General features: G+C 40.7%; 1 protein-coding gene across 2 annotated transcripts in view; it reads left to right on the forward strand.

Moving 5' to 3' along the window:
• Window positions 1-23,651, forward strand: part of PLEKHF2 (pleckstrin homology and FYVE domain containing 2) — a 36,411-nt gene extending 12,760 nt beyond the window's left edge. The window contains exons 1-2 of one of the 2 annotated variants that reach the window (XM_024202204.2): window positions 15,599-15,652; window positions 20,115-23,651. In XM_024202204.2, coding sequence (XP_024057972.1) covers window positions 20,129-20,878 — 750 coding nt within the window. In that variant the 5' untranslated portion in view covers window positions 15,599-15,652; window positions 20,115-20,128 and the 3' untranslated portion in view covers window positions 20,879-23,651. Of the gene's footprint in view, window positions 1-15,598; window positions 15,653-20,114 lie in introns of those variants that run through there. The other variant, XM_024202196.3, reaches the window with a different exon arrangement.
• The last annotated feature ends 827 nt before the right edge of the window (window positions 23,652-24,478 follow it).

The raw sequence follows: 24,478 nt of genomic DNA on the forward strand, positions 1-24,478 counted from the left end.
TACAAGGTTAACCTATACAAAGCGAGTAAATGTGATTGCAAATGGAATGCCCTGGTATCACATAACACTGCTTTGAAAGTGTTCTGCAACAATGCTTCAACAATATTCCAACCCCGTTAAGCAGATGATTAGATTAGCCATGTTGGCCATCTAACAATATTGTAGAAATATTGTACTGTGGCTGTTTTTGAAAGTAGAAATTTTTTTTATATTGGTTCAGCTTTCTGTTACTGTTTGCAGGTCGAAAGAGACTGATCCCACCAGGTCAGAAATGGAAGTTAAAATTGTGTTTTTTTAGAGCATTCTTGCTATTGCATTTGGGCCCAGTTTTGATCTGTGAGAATGTGTGGAATCGTGGGACCGATATGGTGGTAGTATCCTCTGATTATCATAGAGTTTCACACCTTGAGTTATGTGAATGGCCAGACACTTTTGTACACTTAAAAAAAAATTGGCATGTGCACTGAATTATGCCCAAATCATTGTGTATTCATTGGTTTAGACATGCCGTCTCAACTTGCACTTCTTAGTGTTCTCACTATGTGAATTGTGGAACTGCCTAAACGGCTAAATAAGTTCTTCTTCAGCAAATTATGACTGTTTACAAGTGAGGACCCTTCCAGGCTACAACTCTCTTTTTGTAACCATTTCACTTCTCTTATCTGATCTGGCTACAACAAACATGGTTGAATTTTGACAACACAGCAGCTTCATAACAAAACTATGTTGAACCAAGTCAGGTGAGTCATGAAATGATTACAAAAACACTCTTGAACTTGTTGTGTGGCAGAGCGCTTACTGGTAAGCAACATTCTTTTGTCAGAGTTGAATTAATCTTCCCTGGCAATCTCATGTTTCCTACAGCGTGGCACCAAAGAGTGCAAGCCCAGTAAAGAAAATCAGAAGTATATGTCTGAAAATGTAGGTAATTCATAACATTGAGAGAAAGTAAGGTTCTCTGCATTACATTAACTAATGTAAACAACTATATTATTTAAAGTATTCCATTACTATTAAATTGTTATGGATTAGACGTCCGTTCAGGTGTCTGGGAAATGTGTTCTCTTGGAGGTAAAGATTAAAGGCAGTCAAGTATTTTATTTTTAACATACAGGAAGCTTAGTTGAAAGTAGGTGTGTATAGTTGAGAAGTGCCAAAATAAATAAGCATCCTCCTTGTATTCTAGATACTCTTATACATAAAAATCAGGTGTAATGAAAAGGTTTGTTTTAATAAACATTTGTATAACATGGTACTGTAGAGAGATTAAAGACACTGTTCTTGCTTCAAGCATACAAAGCAGTATTATCTTTTACTTCGTGCATTTGGGACCAACTTCTGTTTTTCAATGACTTTGAGTCACTGAAAGCCTTTAATACATTTAGTCAGTTTCTGACCTGAAGTACATGAGGGAAAATGTAATTTGATAAATCTTTTACTTGAGAGGTTTTATGGTAGGCCTTATATTAATGGGTAACTTAGACGTACAGTAGAACCTCAGAGTTAAGAACACCTTGAGAATGGAGGTTGTTAGTAACTCTGAAATGTTTGTAACTCTGCACAAAATGTGATGGTGGGTTCTTTCAAAAGTTTACAACTGAACATTGACTTAATACAGCTTTGAAACTTTATTATGGAGAAGAAAAATGCTACTTATAACATCTTAATTTAAATGAAGCAAGCACAGAAATAGTTTCCTTACCCTGTCATATTTTTTTTAAGTTTTCCCTTTATTTTTTAGTTTACATTTAACACTGTACTGTTCTGTACAGTATTTGCCTTTTTTTGTGTGGCCTCCACTGCCTGATTTTGTACTTCCGGTTCCAAATGAGGTGTGTGGTTGACCGGTCAGTTTGTAACTCTGGTGTTTGTAACTCTGAGATTCTACTGTATTTGTATTGCATTAACATCATAATTCATTACATAATGTAAACTGGTGTTTGTGTGGGTGTGTTTATATATATGTATATCAAATCTGATTAATAAATGCTTACAAAATGAGTCTGGCAACATTTGTAAAGATATTGCAACATCTAAATTGAATTTTTTTTAATCTGTAGTTCAGAATGTTATGGCCACTAGTGCAGTGGGTCTCAAACTTTTTTACTGGAGACCCCTTTCACATCGCAAGCCTCTGAGTATGACCCCCCCCAATAAGTTAAACACACTGTTTAATATATTTAACACCATTCTAAATGCTGGAGGCAAGCTGGGTTTGGAGTGGAGGTTGACAGTTGGCGACACCCCCATGTAATGACCTGGCGACCCCCTGAGGGATCCCGACCCCCAGTTTGAGAACCCCTGCACTAGTTCTTCCATGGTTCTGCAAAATGATGCAAAAAGTTAAACTTATTTTAGGATTTAAAACAAATGTTTTGACTATGGGTTCCCTTTCCTTAGCCATATATTGTAGCAACATTAAGGTTTCTGTTCTGCAAATACCCATTTGGGATGCCATCCAACTTGCAGCAAAAGCAGTGAAATTCTTTCCATTGACTTTATTTTGAGTTGACTCAGATCCATGCATAACAAGGATGGGAGCACTTGCATGTGTTAAGTTGATCACTTGCACAAGAGTTTGCAGCACTGGGTCTTAATTTGCAAACTTTCCCAAAACTGAGCTGAAATTACTGATGCTGTTTCATAAACAAAAAGCCTACACTAGTCGCATGATGTTTGCCAAATATGGCGTTGGAGGGGGTTATGTAAATTATCTTTGTAAATTTCCTGGCTCCAGATGGAGTCACTAACAGTCTCGAAAGATGATATTGTGAACAAAATTGTTCAGATTAAAATTTCTAACTTGTTCTATGAAACTGGAAAACAAGTAAAATAAAGTTGAGTGTAAAAGACATATAGTGTGTACATATTTGCACCATTTAAAGTGTGCTGGGTAGGTGAAAATGTGTATCTGAACACTGACTTTAATTTTCAGGATTCCTCCTTTCTAGACCTTTTTTAAAAAAAAAAAAAATCTACTTGCCAGTGGAGAGTAGGAAACCCTGCTCTTCTTTTTTTAAATCCAACCTTCTCATCACCTCATTGTTCATAGTTCTGGTTATCCAGCTAATTTTTAACATTCTTCTATAACACCAAGACTGAGTTGTCTGTGTGCTTCTTGAGTCCAGCTCTCCCATCCATAGAGGAGCACTTAGTAATTTAGTGTGTATGTGCAGTTTGAACTTTCAGCAGCTTTGGAAGTTGTTGAATACGTTTCCCTCTCCCCCCCCCCCCCCCCCCAGCTGTATCCTTCTCTTAATTTCTTCGTCACATTTTCTGTCTGATGTTGTTATGCTTCCTAGGTAGAGGAAACTATTTTCTTGTACTACCATTTGATTGTCGAGATATCAGTGTTGCCTATCTTATGCATAAATGTTTACTTGTTATATTTTTTTTCTTCCTAATGTTGATTGTCATTCTGTCTTTCTTGCAAGTATTTTCACAGTAATAAGTATGTTCTGAAGTTCTTCCCTAGTCGAAGTTATGAAGACTGGGCCACTGGCATATTTTATGTTCATGTATATGCCATTGAACTGTATGTTCTCTTTGGTGTCTTATAAACTTTCCCTCATACCTTCTAACTATGTATTAAATAGTTGCTGAGATAGGATGCACACTTTTCTTGATGTTGCAATACTCAATTCATAGTTTGTTTGGTTTGATGCTTTCTGTCCCCATACAGGCTTTTTATTAATTGTAGATCTCGGAAGTCAATAACCTATTCCTGAGGAATGTAAATCTTCTTGTGTTGGATTTTATCAGATGCCTTCTCAAAATCCACAATGCACCTATACATTTCCCTTTGCATCTCTATCATTAGATTGCATAAGATCCTCAGGGCAAAGATTGCTTCCCTTATGCCTACTACTGGGTGGAAACCAAACTGACTTCTGCTACATTTTGTCTGAAGATGTTGATGTATCCATGTGCTGACAACTTTCAACAAAACTTAGTGTGTGGCTTATCAGGCTTATAGTTCACTGTTTATATATCCTAGCATTATTAATCTTTGGTTGAGTAATTAAGACTGAAGTCTGTTGGAAGTTCTCCTTGTGTATATATCTGAAAAGTTTTAGCAGGTGTGTTTTTTTTTTTTTTTTTTTTTTAAATGGAGATATCCCATCTCCTAGAACTGGAAGGGACCTTGAAAGGTCATCGAGTCCAGCCCCCTGCCTTCAGTAGCAGGACCAAGTACTGATTTTGCCCCAGATCCCTAAGTGGCCCCTTCAAGGATTGAACTCACAATCCTGGGTTTAGTAGGCCAATGCTCAAACCACTGAGCTATCCCACCCCAGGCTAGTTTTTGACTCTTCATTCAGGGACTGTAGCATTTCAAACAGAACACCATTCACTTAAGCTGCTTTTCCTCACTTTATACTCTTCATCCCTGTTTCTATCTTCCACATTGTAGTTTGCAGTGTCTATATCTTCAATTTTTCAGGATTGTCAAAAACTTGCTTCACGTATTCTGTCCATCTGGAATACTGTTGGTTTTGTGGCACACTCTGCCATCCTTAGACTTAATGCAGCTAATTCCTTTTCTTGACTTCTTGATTTGTCTCATGATTCTTTTTGTGGTGTGGTGAATCTTGTGTCTGTATCTAGTTTCACATTTTTTGATTTCCTCACTTTTCCCCTAATAGATTTCATAAAAAGGAATTTATACTGGATTTTGATGACTGACATAGAATGTTAATACTTTTTCCTGACAACTCTAAAACCCCCTCTTCCCTTCTCAGAGTATGTTAGTGTAACGGAATCCCTGGTGTACAACCTGGATCTGTGGAACTGCTGTGCTTCCTTAACTCTCTAGCCTTGACTGTCTCACACAATGCTATGCCAGAGACAGGCAGCAACACCCCTCCAGGTGCTGTGATCACTCAGCCATCAGAATGTGGAGCCCCACACCCAACTAAATTGCACGAATGCTCCCTGAGCCACTCATGAATCATACAGAGGGAGGCACCCTTCACCTCAGCCTTGCACCCCAGAAATATAACCTCTTACTACTTAGGACTCCACTGGACAGTGCAAGCTCATTAATTAGTTTGCCACTCTGACAAAAGGGTAGTGGATGTGCAACAGCCCTTGTTAACCTGAGCTGAGATTCCCCAAGTACTTCAACCAAAGCCACTCTGTTTTAGGTAACATATAAAAAAGCCTTATTAACTACAGAAAGATAGATTTTAAGTGATTACAAGTAGCAGGAAAAGAGATCAAAGTTGGTTACCTAGAAATAAAAATAAAAACGCAGTATAAATTCTACAGACTAAACAACATTTGAATTAAGCAGTCTGTCTCACCCTAATAGATGTTACAGGCAGCTCACAGTTCTCAATACACAGGCTGGTTTCCCTTCCCAGCCTGGGACCAATCTCCCCAGTTCAAAGTCTTTGTCTTCCAGACTGTCTTCCAGGTGTTGAGATGGGGGAGAAGAGAGGCCAAATGATGATGTCACTGTCCCTCTTTTATACTTTTTTCCAGCTGCTAAAAAGAGCCTTGCTGTGACGTGCGGTCAGGCAGTCCTCATTGCCTGTCCTCTCTGAGAAGTCTCTGGGATCAACGCCTGTCTGGGCAGCGATTGTTACTCCTTTGTCCCTACTGAAAGCCAGCTCTGGGTGTCTCCCAACCTCACAGTGTATTTCAGTAACACATACAGCAGTACTTCATAATTTCATGTACAATGATAATACATACAATCCAACAGGATATTAAGGTTCAACAGATCAAGACTTTTTAAATGATACCTCACAAGGCATACTTTGTATAAAACATATCACATGACAGTGGTGAATATGGGGGGTCCAGGGTGCTATTTTGAGGTACAGAGTGTCAGTTATTAGTTATATTTGAGTGAAAACTGTATCTGTCCTCTTAAAATAGATTGTATATAGTACAGGGGAGACATTTTACTGTAAAAGTTGAAATTGGACAATGATGGCTCTCATGATCTAAAAGTGGGGGTAAGGGGAAAAATAGTAAAATAATAATCTTAATGGTATGACAGTAGAAAATGAGACCACGTGCGTGAGGTAATGTCTTTTGGACCAACTTCTGTTGGTGAGATAGAAAATTTCAAGCTCACGCGGAGCTCTTCAGGTCTGGGGAATGTACAGTACTTGGTGTCACAGCTAAGTACAAGGTAGAACAGATTGTTTTGCATAAGTTAACACATTTCAAGAGAGCATCAAAGGTGAAGTGGCCCATTAACACCTCTCCAGTCATGGAGGGAGAGGAAGCTGCAGGGGTGGGGGTGTTTAGCAGAGATTGTTGTAATAAACCATAAATCCAGTGTGTCTATTCAATCCATGATTTTTAGAAGTGTCTTGCAAAGTTATGGATTTAAGCTCCCGGACTCTACTTACGAAGGTGTATTGAAGGTTTGTGATCACTTTGCGGAAAGTGTTCACCCATAGGTGGTGTTTTTTGTCGATCATTTCCTGTGAGTTCATTTTCGAGAGTAGTGATTGTCTTGTCTCACCATATAGTTGTTATGGGGGTATTTAGTGCACTGGATGAAGTACACCACATGTTTAGGACTCATGGATCTTGAAATGTGTGTTGGTGGGATCATTGTAACAGTGGAGATGTCTACAGGTTTTTCATCTGAGAGGGGCTGGTGCTGCTTTGACTTGGTACCCTGGTCTGTGGGGAGCTTGCTTCTGATGACTAACTGGATGAAGTTTTTGTTGTTTGAAAGCCAGAAGAGGAGGTTGAGGAAAGATTTCTTTCAGGATGTGGTCTGGGAAGGTTATTCCATAATTGTCTGCTCCAGGGGTTCCTGCATCTTGCTCTGAAATGTTTGGTATCTGCCACTCTTAGTCAGAATAATAGATTAGGTCAGTGGTTCTCAAACTTTTTTTTTTTCACAGACCTCTTGAAAATTGCTGAGGGTCTTGGCGGACCACTTAAGGATCTTTCCAAACGTTGTTTGTACCATTAGCTAACTATTGTAAAGTGCTTTGGACAAAAGCGCTATATAAAAAAAACTTAATAAACAACATTTTTTTGTTCTACAAATAAAAGCACACAACTCATGTTAATATCGGTAGTCTTACCTTTCTAATGCAATGGATGTGCCCTCTCTTCCCCCGCTGTGGCAGACCCTGAGCTGGGGCTGGGAAGGAAGGAGTGTGTGTGTGTGTGTGTGTGTGTGTCTCTCTCTCTCTCTCTGTCTCTCTCTCTCTCCCCCACCGTGGCAGCCCCTGAGCTGAGGCTGGGAAGGAGTGGGGTCGCTCCCCTGCCACAGAGCTGAGACTGGGAAGGAGGGCTGTCTCTCCCCGGCAGCCGCAGCCCTGGAGCTGGGGAAAGTCGCCTCTTTCTCTGGCCACCGCAGCCCTGCATGGTTCATTTATGTGGGTGGCCCTTCATTTACTTGAGTGCGGCCGCCCAGGCGTGCACCTTAGAGGGGAGCTATCCTCGGACCACCTCAGTGGAGCTTGCGGGCCACAGTTTGAGAACCTCTGGATTAGATGGACCTTTGTGATCCAGAGTGGCAGTTCTTACATTCCTGAATCTGCAGACAGCTTTAAGCTGTAGCTGTGAAAGATGAACTGTTCAATTCATGTAAATAGATGAACTCTGGATTCTTAAATATTAAATGTCAGCATTAACTTCTTCACTGCTAATCAGTTTAGCAGAAACATCAAGCTGATGTGCTTATTGATAGCCTTATTGCCTTACTGTATCTGCTAAAACACCTATGTCTACACTATGAACCTTACAGTGGCACAGTTGTATCACTGCAGCAGTGCTGCTGTAAGGGCTCCCATGTAGCCGCTCTTTGCCAACAGGAGAGCTCTCCTGCCGGCATAATTAAACCACCCCTAGCAGGAGAGTGTCTCCCGTCGACATAGCGCTGTCCGCACTGGGACTTTTGTCAGTCGGGGGGGGGGGGGTTGTTTTTTTCACACCCCTGTCAAGATTTGCTCCTTCCAAACATAGTCTTCTCAACCTTTGCCTAAGAAGGGGAGGGAAAGACTAGCTTGGCTTCTTACCCCGTTGTCAGAAGCTTCAACTACATCATGCAAAAAGAAAAAACCCACCTCACCCTCTAGAAGGCTTATCCCCCATCTGTTTCTTAATCATTTGATAAAACCGTTTCCCCCGATAGCTTCTATAGTATGCTTTTGCATTATCAATAAAAAGACCTGCAGCATACTGAAAACTTGAAAAAACATGCCCCTGACCGACCTAAGTTTCACCGACAAAAGTGACTGTGGACAGCATTATGTCAGCAGGGGAGGCTCTCCTGCTGGCATAGCTAATGCCACTCATTGGGGGTGGCATAATTATGCTGGCAGGAGAGTGGTAGACGGGAGAGCTTACAGCGGCACTGCTGTAGCGGTACAGCAGTGCTGCTGTAAAGTCCATAGTGTAGACACATCCTTATAGGTGGTTTTCTACATCAAGATTGAGGCAGTAAGGTCAGTTTGATGGTAGTTCTGAGTCTGCCATTCCTGAACCTGTTTAGTAAAGAAATAAAGGATTTCAGGCACAACTGCTGTCAAGCTGGTATCTTTCTTAAGCACTAACCTCACTCACTTCTAAAAATTAGTTGTATGCGTGCTTAGTTTGCTCTTAGTTTAGTTTTCCAGTTACTGTTGCATTGCAGCAGCATTTCTTTCTAAGGCCAGGTCTACACTACCGCGGTAGTTCGACGGCTGGCAATCGAACTTCCGGGTTCGATTTATCGCGTCTGGTCTGGACGCGATAAGTCGAACCAGGAAGTGCTCGCCGTCGACTGCGGTACTCCACCTCAGCGAGAGGAGTACCGCGGAGTCGACGGGGGAGCCTGCCTGCCGCGTGTGGACCGCGTCTGAACCACGGTAAATTCGAACTAAGGTATGTCGACTTCAGCTACGTTATTCACGTAGCTGAAGTTGCGTACCTTAGATCGAATTGGGGTGTTAATGTAGACCAGGCCTAATATAGCACTCTTAAAGTAAAACAGTAAAATTCCCATTATCTGAACTTCTTGGACAGCATCAAATACATTTGGGTAATTGAGAGTCAGAACAGGAAGTCAGCTGGTTCTTGGTTGGAAAGGGAGGGCCAAGCAGTTGAGTTTTGGATGACAGGGTTTCTGCTGTGTAACAAGATTTTTCTTTATTGTCCCCTTCCCTCTCCTTTTCTAGCGAATTACTTTTGGTACATTGCACAAGCTTTAAATGACTACAGTGGCAGGCTGCCAAGTTTATGGTAATCTTGGTGTGTTACCTGAAAGCTATTGTTGGAATATTTTCACAGTGGGAGTTTGATAAAATGTTTTGGTGTCGCTCATCTTAAGAGAAGTTCCTCTTTTTTTTTGTCTTTTTCTGCTCTCCCCAGTCTGAGTTAGTGGTAGAACATAAGCACGACCATACTGGGTCAGATCAGTGGTCCATCTAGCCAATGTTCCCTCTAATTTTTTCCATCCATGTACGGAATAAATGTTATGTGCACCGAAGTAATGTGTGGATGTGCACCACTAGTAGAAACAAAAAACCTAGTTTTAATATTTTTTTAAAAGTTACCCCAGGGATAATTACTCCAACCAGGACAGGTTAGGCATTTTAGAACTCAGTACTCAAAGAATTAAATTTAAGCATAAGAGAAATAAAAATTATGAAATGTATAGACTAGTTAAAAAACTAAAATAACACACTTTGAAAGAATAAAATTACAGATAATATATGTGCATTGCAGGAAGTACCAAGAAGTAACAATAACAAAAATAATAGTATGTGTTGGGACAGTGTGTGTGTGTGAGGGAGAGAGACAGAGACTGTGTGTGTGTGCTGGCTGCTGGGGAAGTCTCTGAGAGATGCTGTGCGCTGTCTCTTTAAGGCACTCTCACTTGCCACGGGAGGGCTCAGAAGGCTCATTCAGACTTCAGACCACTGCAGCTTTCCTGCTCCTAAGTCCTGTCCCCCCCTCCCCAGCTCTGTGGAGATGGGGTACATGGCTGGGAGGGAGGCGGGAGGAGCAGGAGAGACAGAGTGAGTGAAAAACAGAGATTGTGTGTGCTGGCTGTTGGGGAAGTCTCTAAGGCACTCACTCACTGTGGGAGAGCTCAGAAGGCTTGTTCAGACCTCAGACCACAGCAGCTCTCCTGCTCTTGAACCCTGTCCCCCCTTCCCTGCTCTGCAGAGATAGGATACAGAGGGGGAGGGGAACACCCTGACATCAGCACCCTCTTCTCTCTCCCCCATTCTGCACAGCCAGCAGGAGGGTCCCAGGAACAGCTGGCCCTGGGCTCCAAGGCAGAGAGCAAGAACAACATGGCTGCAAAGCAGCGGGGGAGGGGCACGTGAACACATGCTGCCAGATGTTCGCAGTTCTGCTAATGAAGTGCGCGGCCCTTGAATCACTCCTGGGCGGCCGCCCGACTGCGCAGCTTAGAGGGAACGCAGCATCTATCCCAGTATCCTGTCTTCTGACAGTGGCCAATGCCAAGTGCTTTGGAGGGAATGAAAAGAACAGGGCAGTTATTGAGTGATCCATCCCCTGTCCTCCACTCCCAGCTTCTGGCAGTCAGAGGCTAGGGATCCTCGGAGCATGGGGTAGTGTCCCTGAGCATCTTGGCTAATAGCCATTCAGGGACCTATCCTCCATGAACTTATTTTGATTCTTTTGTGGACCCAGTTATAAGAAGAAACACATGGGGATCAAAGTATTAACTTATATGATGACTAAACGGTGAGGTCGTTTGGGTCCCAAGTTTTCTAGGCTCCTAAAAGTTCCTCAAGAGACCAAATTTTGGCATATGTACGACAGTGTTAATGTGCTTCAGGAGACATGTTGAGTCCTCCTTACTTAGAGGAGGGTCACCATGTTGCAAGATTTTTTTGGGGGAGGGGGGTATTGGAAATAGGTGGTAGGTGGCATCTTCAGGTTTTTCTCCCAGTAGGAAAAAAGTAATCCCGTCTTTTCAGTTTCAGTTAACTTGAGTCCCATCCTCACATACAAACCCTTAATGTGAGTATGATGGTAAACTTGTGCACTAACACCGCTGTGTGTAGCTGGAGTGTTTTGCAGTATGGCCATTCTTGCTTGAGCTAGGCTAACTCAGAGGAATTATTTGAGTGCGGATAATGTGTTTTCATTGCAGTTAACTCATACACTAAGGCAACCAAAATAGGGGTGGCCAGGAGCTCATTAAAGCAGGGATATAAGTAGAGAGCACTGGAGAGCTTGTGGAAGGGCCCTGAAATAGAATAGGAAGAGTTTTCCTTGTCAAGGGCAGGAAGTAAGGAGGAATTGGAGAATTGGCAATATAGTAAGATTGCCAAAGAGAGTTCAAATTAAATCTCTTTGCCTTTTGTTACTCCATTCATGACTCCCAGTACATTGTGGCCAAGATGAAGAAATGCTCTATGCAGAGCTGTGTGCAACTTCAATTGTCAGGGTACAATATCCTTGTTCTTTATCATTCCCTCCACCCCCCCCAACTGTTAATTGTGGATACAGCCTGGGTATGGCTCCTAGAGAGCTGCAAAGATGGTAATGTAGTGGTAGGAGGCTTTATGAAATGCTAATGTAGACATGGCCATCGTGACTATTATCAGCAAGTTAGAGTTAAGGCTAAAACCAGAAGTTAAACAGCAGGATGCTATATAGATCAATAGAGAGACGAGCCTGAGTTTTCTGCTATTTGTTTTTCACTCTTGCTTGACAGAATTAAGCTTCAATTTCTTGTTTAAATGTAGACTTAAGGATGAACATGAACTATATTGACGATATTTGTTGCTTGTTTATTTGGCTGGCTTTAACTTTTTGGGATGTTGAGATGGCGAAATGAAAATACTTAGTTCTAGTATATAGTAGCTATCAAAGCTGTTTTGTGGCACAAAAGCAGCAAAGGTTTGGAGTCCAGTTATTATTGAACTAAAATTTCTGTATGAAATACTAAAGTGTGTAAAGGGGGGGGAATTGCTTTAATCATAAGTGCAGCTTGTTGTGTATTGTTTAATGTAATGAAATTTACATATTACAGCAAGATACTAACTTAAAGAAGTCATGATAATTAATACAAGTAACCTCAATAAAATGAAGCCTTTGCTCAGAATCTTCAATTAGAAATGGTCTTAAAAGGTGTGAAGCTCCGATAAAGTATTTTTGCACTCTGTGTTAATAATTTATCTATTTTACATTCTTCAATAAGGCTGAAATACCAAAAGGCCTGTAGGGAGGAGGTAATTAACTTAATGCACTCAAGGAGCATCAAGTAAAATCAGTTATTGTCTCATCGTGTTACTCCCGAGGACATTCTACAAAATTCTGCAAATTGTATTTGTCAAATAAATGTGGAGGCTCCAGCATGGCATTGGGGAGCACAGGCCACTGGCTGCACAGAGGTGGGAGTTCACTGTGCAGCTTCCTCCACCTCCAGGACATGGACTCAAGGGTGAGGCTGAACCTGAGGCTCCACCTGATCATGACAGAGCGCAGGGACTGGGCCTGCCCCAGAAACACCCTAGGGTTCTGCCCTCACTGCCGGGTGGGCTCAGCAAGGCAGGATCCAAGTGTGGAGAGGCTTAGTGTGGGGAGATCCATATGTGGGTTGAGAGGGTTCTCTGTGGGACAGTCTGGGTGTGGGCGGCTCAGTGGGGGACCTGGATGCACAGGGGCTTGTTGGGAGGGTTCTGGGTGCACAGTAATAGGACTCTGCAGGGGGGTCCAGGTGAAGGTGGTTGGGCTCAGTGGGGGGGATAGAGCTTGATGGGGGTGTCTGGGTGTGGGGAGCTCAGTGGTGGGGTCCAGATGCTGGGGGGGGGTGGGGATCCAGGTGCAGCTGGTTGGGGCTCAGTAGTTTGGGGATCTGGCTGGGTGGCTTGTTGGGGTGGTGCAGGTGGAGTGGGACTCGTCAGGGAGGGTTCTGGGTTCTGCCCCACAATGATTTACCTCTCTGCCAGCTGCCCTGGGCACCCGATACTACTGCTGGGGAGGGTCGCATGATCACTCTTGTTGCTTCCCTTTGCTTCCTTGTCAGAAAGTCATTTTTTCTGGGGTGGAAGCAAAGAAATCTGCGGGGGACATAAGTTCTCTGCATATGCAGTGGCACATAATTCCCCCAGGAGTAATCATGTACAGTGAATTCAGCTAGTGCTAATATGTAGTACTTGTTTCACAGGAGTGTTCAAGAATGGATGCATAGCAAAATGTGGGTTGATTGCATTTGTGTTCAGTAATTGTTACCATATGGGTTAGGAGCAAGAGAGGAGGTTTGAATTATGCAGAATTTGTGGCCAGTCATTTTGTAAAATAAAAATAGATCCATAAGTCTGAATGACTTGGAGCATTTTCTAAAGAGATTTAAAATACATTGTCCAGTTTTTTTTCCCTGTTGAAGGGGTAATTTACAGTATGTTGTTCAAGAGCAACATTATTGCACCAAGGTAAGAATATAGTGAAATGCTGCAATGGCTCAGGTTACTGTGTAAGATCAGAATTGGTTTGGACTATGATAAACACAGTATGTCAAGATTCAAAAATGTTCGACTTTCACAGCTACAGAACTTCTGCCTTTAAATCTATTATATTCAGGAGATTGAGCCATTTTTTGTATAATGTGCTGGCTAACACACTAGTACTCTTGTTTATCTTGATTTATGTATTATGGTGCATTTAGACAGGTTTCAGAGTAGCAGCCGTGTTAGTCTGTATCCGCAAAAAGAACAGGAGTACTTGTGGCACCTTAGAGACTAACAAATTTATTAGAGCATAAGCTTTCGTGGGCATCCGAAGAAGTGGGTTGTAGCCCACGAAAGCTTATGCTCTAATAAATTTGTTAGTCTCTAAGGTGCCACAAGTACTCCTGTTCTTTTTATGGTGCATTTAGTATCACTTGTCAACTGATCCTTCAAACAAACTTGCTTTTTGTTTTGGTATACGTAGCCTCTTGTTTGAATTCCCACGAAAAACTTTAATTAAAGTTGCAAATGTAGATCAGTTGAATTAAAGATGAAGAATCACAAGCATTGGAGCATGAAATAAAGAATTACAAACCCAGTTTATACACAAGATATTTAAACGGCTGTTTAGCCTGTCACGCTTGAGGATCAGCATTTTGGCCCTCCACAGGGACTCTAATAAAATTTGATTATGAAAGGATATGACCTGCAAATTTTAAACTGAAGTATTTTAATCAACCCTGTTGCTATGGAGAGAAGTTGGTGGTACCATGTCCAACTGTCTCCCACTACTTACCCTGCACCCCCAAGAACATAGGACTTTCCATCCTAGCCCAGGATGGAGCCAGAGCCCAGGTCCATCTAGTCTAGCATTCTGTCTCCTACAGTGGCCAACTTCAGATGCTTAAAAGGAAGGTGTAAGAACCCCAGAGTAGGTGGATATGGGATAATCTGTACTGCACATCAGGTCTGATCCTGTTGTTTCACAGTTGGAGATTGGCTTAAGCCCTGAAGCATAAGGTTTAATGTCTTTTATGCAACCCTTTTATTATGACTTTTATGGATATTCTTGATAGCCATAAAATTATCCAATCCCTTTTTAATCTTGCAAAGTTTTTGGCCTCAACAGCTTCTTGTGGCAGCAAATTACAGAGATTTATTATACATTGTATGAAAAAGTATTTCCTTTTATTGGTTTTTAATTTCCTGCCTTTTAATTTAATTGAATATATCCTTATTTTTGTGTTTGAAATGGGGAGAACCTTCTCTATATACCGTTCATTATTTTATATACTTTTATCATATCTACATGTCCCTTCCAAAGTAACTTTCCGATCTTTTCGGTTTTGCTTTTTTCCTTGCCTTCCATCATTTTTGTCACCCTTCTTTGAACCCCTGGTAGTTCTGCAATATCCTTTTTTGAGACAGAGTGAGCAGTATTGCACATAGGATTCCAGATGAGACCACACCATTGACTTGTATAAAAGCCTTCTCTGTATTATTCACCATCCCATTCTTTTTGCAACTGACTGTTTTTATTTTTTTAACCACAGTTGCACACTGAGCAGAGGTCTTCATTGAGCTTGGTACTATGATGCCTCTGTCTCCGAAGAAGTGGGTTGTAGCCCACGAAAGCTTATGCTCTAATAAATTTGTTAGTCTCTAAGGTGCCACAAGTACTCCTGTTCTTTTTGCGGATACAGACTAACACAGCTGCTACTCTGAAACCTCTCTTTCTTGAGGTCATAGTTAATTTATAATACTGTAAGATGATAAAATTTTACCTCCAATGTGCATTACTTTGCATTTATTTACATTGAATTTCATTTGTTATGTTGCCTGGCGTGAGACAGGAGTGTTCTGAGCAGCTCCCTGTTGGCCTTCTGTGCAATTGCAGAGGCAACAACAACTGTCCGTTTGAATGCCTGCTTCCCTGCTGGGCTGTGGAAGCCTCATGGTGGGTAGGATAGGTCTTGTGGGAACACAGGATGTCTCCCCACCCCCACAGAGCCATTTGGGACAATCCAGGAGAGGGCGCTAAAGAGAAGTTTGAGAATTAATAACCAGCTGTAGCGTTGGGAATAGCTGGAATGCAGCACGTGCCAGCCATTCCTTTCAGCCCCCAACATTCCCGCCCTTCTCCTCCTCCTCCTCCTCTTCCCCCTCCCCCCCAAGCTGGAGCTGCATGGAGGGAAGCATAACAACAGAATATGAAGGCTCTGCTCCCACTGGGAACTCTGCCTCCCTGCAGGAGGCTTGTAAGTGTTTTTTTGTTTTGTTTCCCTTTGTGTCACTTGTGGGGTGTTAACTTTGGGGTCTCTTTATCTGACTGGTATTATCTAAAGCTGGAGGTTGCACTGGTTTAACTTAAATCATCTTATTTAAACCAGTGACTATCGTTTGTGGACTTTTTTTTTATATCTGTTATAAACTGGTTATGTTAAGTTGGCTTGCACCTGTAAACTTACAGAGAAATTGCATCAGGTTAGAGCATGACCTGGACAGCATTTAGAAACTGACACAACGTTTAAACACCGCTTAGCATTTGGTGTAAATGGGGGTCGTCATGTTTAACATAACTGAATGCTAAATTGTTCTTAACGTTTTTAATTCTCAAGACTGCTCAAGATCATGGTTTAATATGATATAATTCTTATCTATCGACGAGCCCAATAGGTTGTATCTGGAAGGCTTCAAGAAACCACTGTCTTGTTTTCAGTCTGCTTCTGCCTGTGAAAGCTCTTAGCAGGATCAGAGGCACTGAAGATGGATGTTTGTAGTTTCAGGAAGAAACCCCCTACATTGCTTCATGTTCGGAAAATTCTTGACCATAAAGGTTGGAAATGTTTTGAATGAGTTCTTAAAGCCTGCAGAAATTGGTTACATGTCACTGCAAAATGCAAGGTGGAAAATATTGTTTAGCATAAGTAGTTAGCGCACATTGTAAGAGACCATTCAAGGTAGAGTGGCTTGTTAACACCTCTGCAGTCATCAGACAAAAAGAGGGAGTTAGTGGATAGTGTCTATCAGAGTATGATTTAAGCTTTCAGGGTTTTGAAAGTGTTGTGCAGGTTTTCTTTGAGGATGAGGACTGATAGGCCAGATATAGTGTGATGGCTCTGTGAAGTGTTCACCCACAGGTGATGTGGTGTGTTTGTCTCTGATAATTTTCCTATGTAAATTCAATCAAGAGTGTAGTGATTGTTTTGGTTTCACCCACTAAGGACTTGTCTACACTGCCACTTTACAGCACTGCAACTCTCTTGCTCAGGGGTGTGAAAAAACACCCCTATGAGAGCTGCAAGTTTCAGCGCTGTAACATGGCAGTGTAGACAGTGCTACAGCGCTGGGAGCCACTCCCCTCATGGAGGTGTTTGTTTTTGTTTATAGTGCTGGGAGAGCTCTCTCCCAGTGCTGGTGATGCAACTACACAGCCACATTAAAGCACTGCCGTGGCAGCTCTTTAATGTTGCTAGTGAAGACATGCCCTTAGTTGTTGTTGGGGCCTTTAGTGCACTGGATGAGGTACACTACGTGTGTAGGGCCCATGGATCTTGAAAGATGTGTTGTGGGGGTGTTGATTATTGTAGCAGTGGAGATATGTCTGCAGGTTTTGCATCTGTCGTTATGGCATGGTCTGGGGCCACTTTGAGTTGGAATGAGCTTAGAGACTTTCTCGAACCCTCCCACTTCTTAGAGAGGTTGGAGAGTTGTTTGAGCCAGCTCATGAGAAGCAAGCTGCTCCCCACAAACCAGGACATGCCAACTCAAAGCGGCACCAGACCTAGTCTCCTGCCCTGCATAACACAGGCCATAGAACTTCCTGCACTGAGCCCAGTAACTTGTGGCTTAATAACAAGCTATAGGTGGAGTCACTAAAACCCATGTTCTGGAACCCATACATCTTAAATTGTCTTTTATCTTTAATTATCGTGGTTAGAATTTACTCTTCAACTCACTTTGAGAAGCTATCCTATTAAACTTTACCAGAAAAATTTGCTGAACAAAGTACTTCTTACAGGTCTGCTTAACTCTTTGTGAACTGGATCAGTGAAGCTATGCTGTGTTCTTCAGTGGGTTAGTTAAAGCATGTAGCCACCTGGGCACAAACTATGACATTTATAGAAGAACAAGTTTTGTTCTATACATTTTCATAGCTTATTCTGTGCCCAGTTGGCTGTATGCTTTAGTAGTGTTCGCCTGTGAACTCGATAGATACCCTTTGGACCAAATCTGTGACTAACTTCTGTTGCTTTGTAAATTTAATTATAAATGGCTGCTGGAATAAACATGCCTCAGCTTTGGCATCTAATCATTCACAAAAGGTTGCTTATTACAAGTGTACCATTAAGCAAGAGTGGTTACACAACTAACTCTTACACAAACAAGAAATTTATCCTGTTCTTCAATAGTCAACAATCTGGACTGGTGATTTTGATCCTCAGACAGCAGCTAACAATCATAAGACTTCTTGGTGCCAAACCTCATTTGCATCACATCCCCAAAACTAGCTGTCAGGCAGGGTATAGTCAGGCAGCAAGCAATCCTATTACTTATTGTTGCTAGTACTTCTCCAGAAAGTAAATGATCTTCATGCTGGCAGTTGTGAAGCTGATCACTTAGTTTGAAACACTACTTACATTTTGAATTCTTCTTGGGATAGTTAGAGGTGTACTTACTGCTTGGGTTTAGGACACCTCAGTGGCACATATATCTGGGACGTGTGGCTAAAATTAATAACTGTAGGTGGAACTTAATACTGAACAAGAATTGTCTTTGGAGTATAGGTGCATGCCATAGTAATTCGAGCAGTATGTTTGGATTCCTTGAATATGAATAAAACCCCAAATTGTCCTATTTGGGTAAACTTCAATAAACAAAAGAAAGTGAAGAATTAAACAAATATTTCATTTTAATGTCTCAGGCATTTATGGGCACAAAATAATGAGATATGGTGGAATTGTAGTTTACACTACAGGTTAGTCGGTATAACTTGCGTCGTTCGGGGTGTGAATAAGTCATCCCCTGAGCAACACAAGTTACATCAGCCTAAGTGCTGGTGTGGACAGCACTATGTCGGTGGGAGAGCTGCTTCCGTTGACATAGCTACCGCCTCTCGGGAAGGTGGTTTTATTATGCTGACAGAAGAGCTCTCTCCTGTGGGCAGAGAACATCTTCACCTGTAGCGCTTCTAGTATAGACTAGCCCAGAGATGCCATAAGAGCAGTTACTGCAGTATTTAAACCTCATAAATGGGTCACTGAGGGATTATAAAAGCCTGTGATAAATGTAAACAAAACCCAAGAAACCTCTCTTGTCATGTACCTTTTATTTATTGGCTTCCTCTGGAGCTTGTTGCTGTCGTATGAGGCCCCCCACCAGTGAGAACCAGGGGCAGTACTCTGGTGAAAAGCCCAGCCCACAGAAGCTAAGATTTCTGCTGGTATACTGCCTTTGAGCCCAATTTAGGGAAGTGGGGCTCTGTGTTTTTTATATTAATCTCTGGCTAGTAGGTGTCCATAAACTTCTACCCAACCTCCTTTTAGCAGCTGAAAGAGAAGAGGGGCTTTTTGTTCTCCCCCTTCAGTGCCTCTTTGTTGTGATGAAAGGTGGGAGGAAAACAGGTCTCCACTCTCCACCTCTTTTGAGGAGGTAGGTCTTCTCTGTATAGAACACCAATACTTGCTTTTGTTCAGATCTTTCCCAAGCATCAGCAAAAAGACACAATTCTTGAAAGTTTACTGTTGACCTTAAAGTTCTGAATAGCAACTATGAAACTAATCAGCCTTCACTTCCTTTTTTCTGCCTGTTGGCAAAGCTCTGAACAACAGAAGATGCAGTGGAAAACTATCTGCAGATGCATGAAAACACTTTTGCAACAGTTTTCTTTTTGTTCATATTTGAAAGACTACTATATCTGTGCAACCATAAAGGCTAGAAACTTTTTTGAGCACTTCAATTCTGTGGAAATTGATGATTGTTTAGAAACCTATCCTCACCAAGAAAAACTTCACAGTGAGGAGTAGGCAGGTGTAGAATTTTCAGCCCATGACTGAAATGTATGTACAATGCAACTTAGCAATATTATATGTGTGTGTAAGATACTAGATACACTTAAGAATTAAGATAATGGCTAGCTGTATTAACAATATTTATGCTAGCGTGTCCTGTGATGTTCCTGTTGGTGTTAACTCAATTTCTAAACAAACCATCAGTTGTGTCAAACTTGTGAATGTTAGAGCTTGCGAATAGTGTCAGACATTCAGAAATATAGTCTAGAGAACAGGTACAGCTCAGCAGTGGCTGTGCAAGTCTTTCTATGCTGGTCTACCAATGGGCATTTATCCGTACCTGGAGAAGGGACCACCTCTAGGGATAAGGAGGGTCATTCAATCGCCTACCCTGTCTCCGAATATTATCAACAAGGTTGCTATTGGTGTCGTTTATGGTGGTGGTTTCTGTGATGTGGACACCTGTCCACTGGGAACTAGACAGATCAACTTTCTTTCAAATAGCCTACTAAAAAGGCATCCATTGATGGAAACTTTTAATTGTTACTGACCTGAGCAGGAATTGAATACAAAAGTGCTATCAGTTAGCAGTGCCCGGAGCCATCAGTCTTGTTAGCTGTTTCAAATAATTTGTTTTACTAAATTATTTGACTATAGAATGCTTTTGTGAATCAGTCTTATTCTAACAAAATATTAATTTTTGTTTTAGGATACCTGTAAAAGATGGTGGATCGCTTGGCAAACAGTGAAGCAAATACTAGACGAATAAGTATAGTGGAAAACTGTTTTGGAGCAGCAGGTCAACCTTTGACTATTCCTGGTCGTGTTCTGATTGGAGAAGGAGTGTTAACAAAGCTGTGTAGGAAGAAACCTAAAGCAAGACAGTTTTTCTTATTCAATGATATTCTTGTCTATGGCAACATTGTTATCCAGAAGAAAAAATACAATAAACAGCACATAATTCCACTGGAAAATGTCACTATTGATTCCATCCAAGATGAGGGGGACTTACGGAATGGGTGGCTTATCAAGACACCTACAAAATCTTTTGCAGTTTATGCTGCCACTGCCACAGAGAAGTCTGAATGGATGAGCCACATAAATAAATGTGTTTCTGATTTGCTTTCCAAAAGTGGGAAGACTCCCAGTAATGAACATGCAGCTGTCTGGGTACCTGACTCAGAGGCTACTGTTTGTATGCGTTGTCAGAAAGCAAAATTTACACCTGTCAATCGTCGTCACCACTGTCGCAAATGTGGCTTTGTTGTATGCGGACCCTGTTCTGAAAAGAGGTTTCTTCTTCCCAGTCAGTCCTCCAAGCCTGTGCGGATTTGTGACTTCTGTTATGATCTTCTTTCTACTGGGGAGATGACTACTTGTCAGCCCACTAGATCAGACTCTTACAGCCAGTCACCTAAGTCCCCTTTAAATGATGTATCCGATGATGACGACGATGATGATAGCAGTGATTAAGGACCAAATATTGTTTTCAGGCGTTGCAATTGGTGTTTTGAACTATAAAGAGCTGCTTTTGGGGAAACCTGTAGCCAGACTCCTCTGAAATTCTATTCTAGCCATAACATTTGCCTGAGTATCTTCAACTACAATGTGCCTCAATATGAATGTTCTAGACAATAGGCTTTTCACTCTTCTGCAGGGATAGACTGTTGCAAATATATCAGATAACTTTCCAACTTCTTATACTTGAGTTATGTCTAGAGTAGACTTTTTGTTGAAGATTGGAAAATTCAGCGTAGCTTTCTTTATTTAACAACCATGCTACATTATTTGATAGTGATACTTTATCATTTCTGTTTTTTTATATGGTAAAATAATAAACATGCATGAAACTATGATAAATATATTTTGGTTAATTCCATCAAATGTTTAGCTTTTTCTAACCATGTTATGTAATGATAAATTGAATTGACATTTCGTAACATATATTCATACTTTAAATGTCACTAATTTGGGGGGGAAATTGTTTTGCATTTATTTATGACAAGCAGTGCCTTGTAATGACTGTGGTGTTTCAGGAAGAAACAAACCTGTTGCATACTATCTGGATTTGCATGGCACAGATATCTGAGAAAGTGATGGTGCTATTGAAAATAATTGCTGTGGTAAAATAAGGTTTTGGAAAGCACATTATTGTATTCACACCAATGCAGTGAGTGACTATGGCCCCAATCATGTAACCTAATCTGTGAGGGCAGCCCCAGTACATGTGCAGATTCCCACAAACTTGAGTGGGCTTCCACAAAAGTTGTAGAGGCTCACTCGCATGCATCAAATTACTGGGTCAATATCTCTGGTGGATAAATTTAGTCTGATGTTCTCCACATGGTTATACAATCTTATTTCTCTTCAAAATAGTTTTAAGATTTCTTGCATTTTTATATTTTATAGGTATCAGAAATAGTAATTGACAATTGCATTGTTAAATTTTGACTGGTGGTTTAAGTAACATTTTGTTGCTGAAATTTATTAAATTGTTCTGAATTGCTTCCCAACACAACACTAATTTGTTTGTTTTCACATTAGCGGGAGGTATTTTTAGGTGAAGATTGGAATTTATTTTTAAATAAGCTAGTGTGAAAAATTTCTGACCAACAATCTGTGAACACCTTTGTAAAAATGGCTCTTCTTTATACACAACTGACCTCAAGTTAAAAGGGGAATGCAAATTATTTCCTTTTAAGCATATATATACACATGACCAAGAAAGCTGTAACTAAGTTACAAAATGGTCAGTGCAGAAAATGTCTCTAACAGAGTTCACTTTACTTTTATCAAGTTCTTTTCTACAAAAGTGTGATATTCCTATATAAATGTAAAAGTTAGCTTTGTGAAGATTTGTAAAATCCTAAACGTTGACATTTCTATATTTTTATAATAGTCAATTTTTATGTGAAAAAAACCTCTGAAATAATTGTATGGGAATATAGTAGCAACTGATTTTATAAAAAAAAAATTGTTAAATTTATATATAGATCTTTGTTTATTAAGTGACAATTTCTGCACTGTTTGCCTTGGCTGGCAATAATTGGGTTAAAAGTATTTATTGAATAAACAGTCAATGCTGCATATTGCACTAGTCTCCCAATCTGTACATTGTAACTGTATGTTTTTAGCAAAATTACAATGTAAAGCAATAATTATCAATTCAGTATCCAACTAGCTAAAGAGTGCAATTAACATAAGAATTGCTATAATTTTAAATTGAACAAAGAGATGCTATTTTCTTTAAAAAGCACGGAAGTAAAAGGTTTGATCTGCTTTAAAATAAATATTGAAAGGGGGAAAACACTTTCTGTAATTAGGGCTTACAGAACAGGGGTACTCGTTAATATTACCTGATAAGCAATAAATGGGGGAGTGTGCTCTAAAGGATAGCTGTAATAAATCAGTGTGCTCCTACTTTGATTCATAGGAAACAGTGACTTGCAGAACTAAGGGAAAATGTTCTGTTCTTAGAGTATTTTCAGGCAACAAATCTTACCTTTGTGCTTATGCAACAATGTTTCTGTTTCAGAAATGGAAACTAAATTTTATTAGCTTAGTTTTTCTATAGAAACATAATTCAGCGACTTTCTGTGTAAATATCTGTGCTAATGATTAACAATATAATTGATATACTTTAGTTTTCTTTTCTTAAGCTGTGATACAAGATTAATATTCATTTGTCTTGTTTCAGAATTCCATTCTTTGTATATCTTTCCAGTATGTTTGTAAGTTGCACATACGTCTTCAGCACTTTTATTTTATTTTTTTCTGGGAGGAAACATTTAAATTTCTTAAGTTATTTCTGCAGAATGTTCTTGCACCTACCCGAATCCATCATTACCTGTTAACAAAATTTGTACTATGCTGCACTGATTCCTGAAGCTGTAACCAAACTGACATCAAAAGGGGAAAAATCATTGTTTCATCTGAAACTAATGTATGACAGTCAAAGCTTTTAGGGAACATAAAAATGTTTTGGTAATATTCCATTGTGGTGTTTCAAATTTTAAATTGTCTTGTACTTTCAGATTCTTCAAAGGGCTCAATACATGACTTGTAAACTTGTTTTCGGTCAAATCTACTTATTTTACTTACAAATATATGGTGTAGCTTCAAACCTGTATGTGTTAGTAGTTCTTTAACTACAGGCCTTCAAGAGTGACAAAGGGTACAGCAGTAGCATGGTAAACATGGGTAGTGGAGCTCTCTATGCTGATCAAACAAGAAATGAAAATTCAAAAGTTCCGAGGGCTTTAACAGGAGAGGGGGGCTATTTCCTGTGTACCTGGCTGCTGTGCAATGGAGTTGAAAGTGCTCTCCAGAGCAATCACAGCGGAGCACGGTGGGACACCTCCTAGAGGCCAATTAATTAAAATTACACAACATAGTGTCTATACCAGGGGTAGGCAACCTATGGCACGCATGCCAAAGGCAGCACACGAGCTGATTTTCAGTGGTACTCACGCTGCCCGGGTCCTGGCCACTGGTCTGGGGGGTTCTGCATTTTTATTTGATTTTAAATGAAGCTTCTTAAACATTTTAAAAACTTATTTACTTTATATACAACAATAGTTTAGTTATATATTATAGAGTTCTAGAAAGAGACCTACAAATGTTAAAATGTATTACTGGCACGCAAAACCTTAAATTGGAGTGAATAAATGAAGATTCGGCACACCACTTCTGAAAGGTTGTCGACCCCTGGTCTACACTATCCCCAGGTCGACCCGTGGATGTTGAATCAAGCGCTACACCTCACGCGGAGGTGGAGTACAGAAGTCGACTTTATGGGTAACTTAGGTCGGCAGAAGGGACTTGGTAGTGTAGACAGGAACATTATTAGATCCACTTAATGCTGCTTCCTTCGACCTAAGTTTGTAGTGTAGACCAGGCCACAGTAATAGAATACTTTATTTTCCTGCCTAAGTAAATTAAATGCAAGTAGGTTCAGTTTCAGAAGTGGCTAAATCTAATAAATTGGTGGGGAGCCAGTAATACAGGGGATCAAAATTGACAAATCAGAATAGGCAGAATGTGGATTCATAAATGATTTATGTAGTTAACCAG

This window comes from Terrapene carolina, unplaced genomic scaffold (genome assembly GCF_002925995.2).
Source record: "Terrapene carolina triunguis isolate 2854851 unplaced genomic scaffold, T_m_triunguis-2.0 Scaffold58, whole genome shotgun sequence".
Lineage (NCBI taxonomy): Eukaryota > Metazoa > Chordata > Testudines > Emydidae > Terrapene > Terrapene triunguis.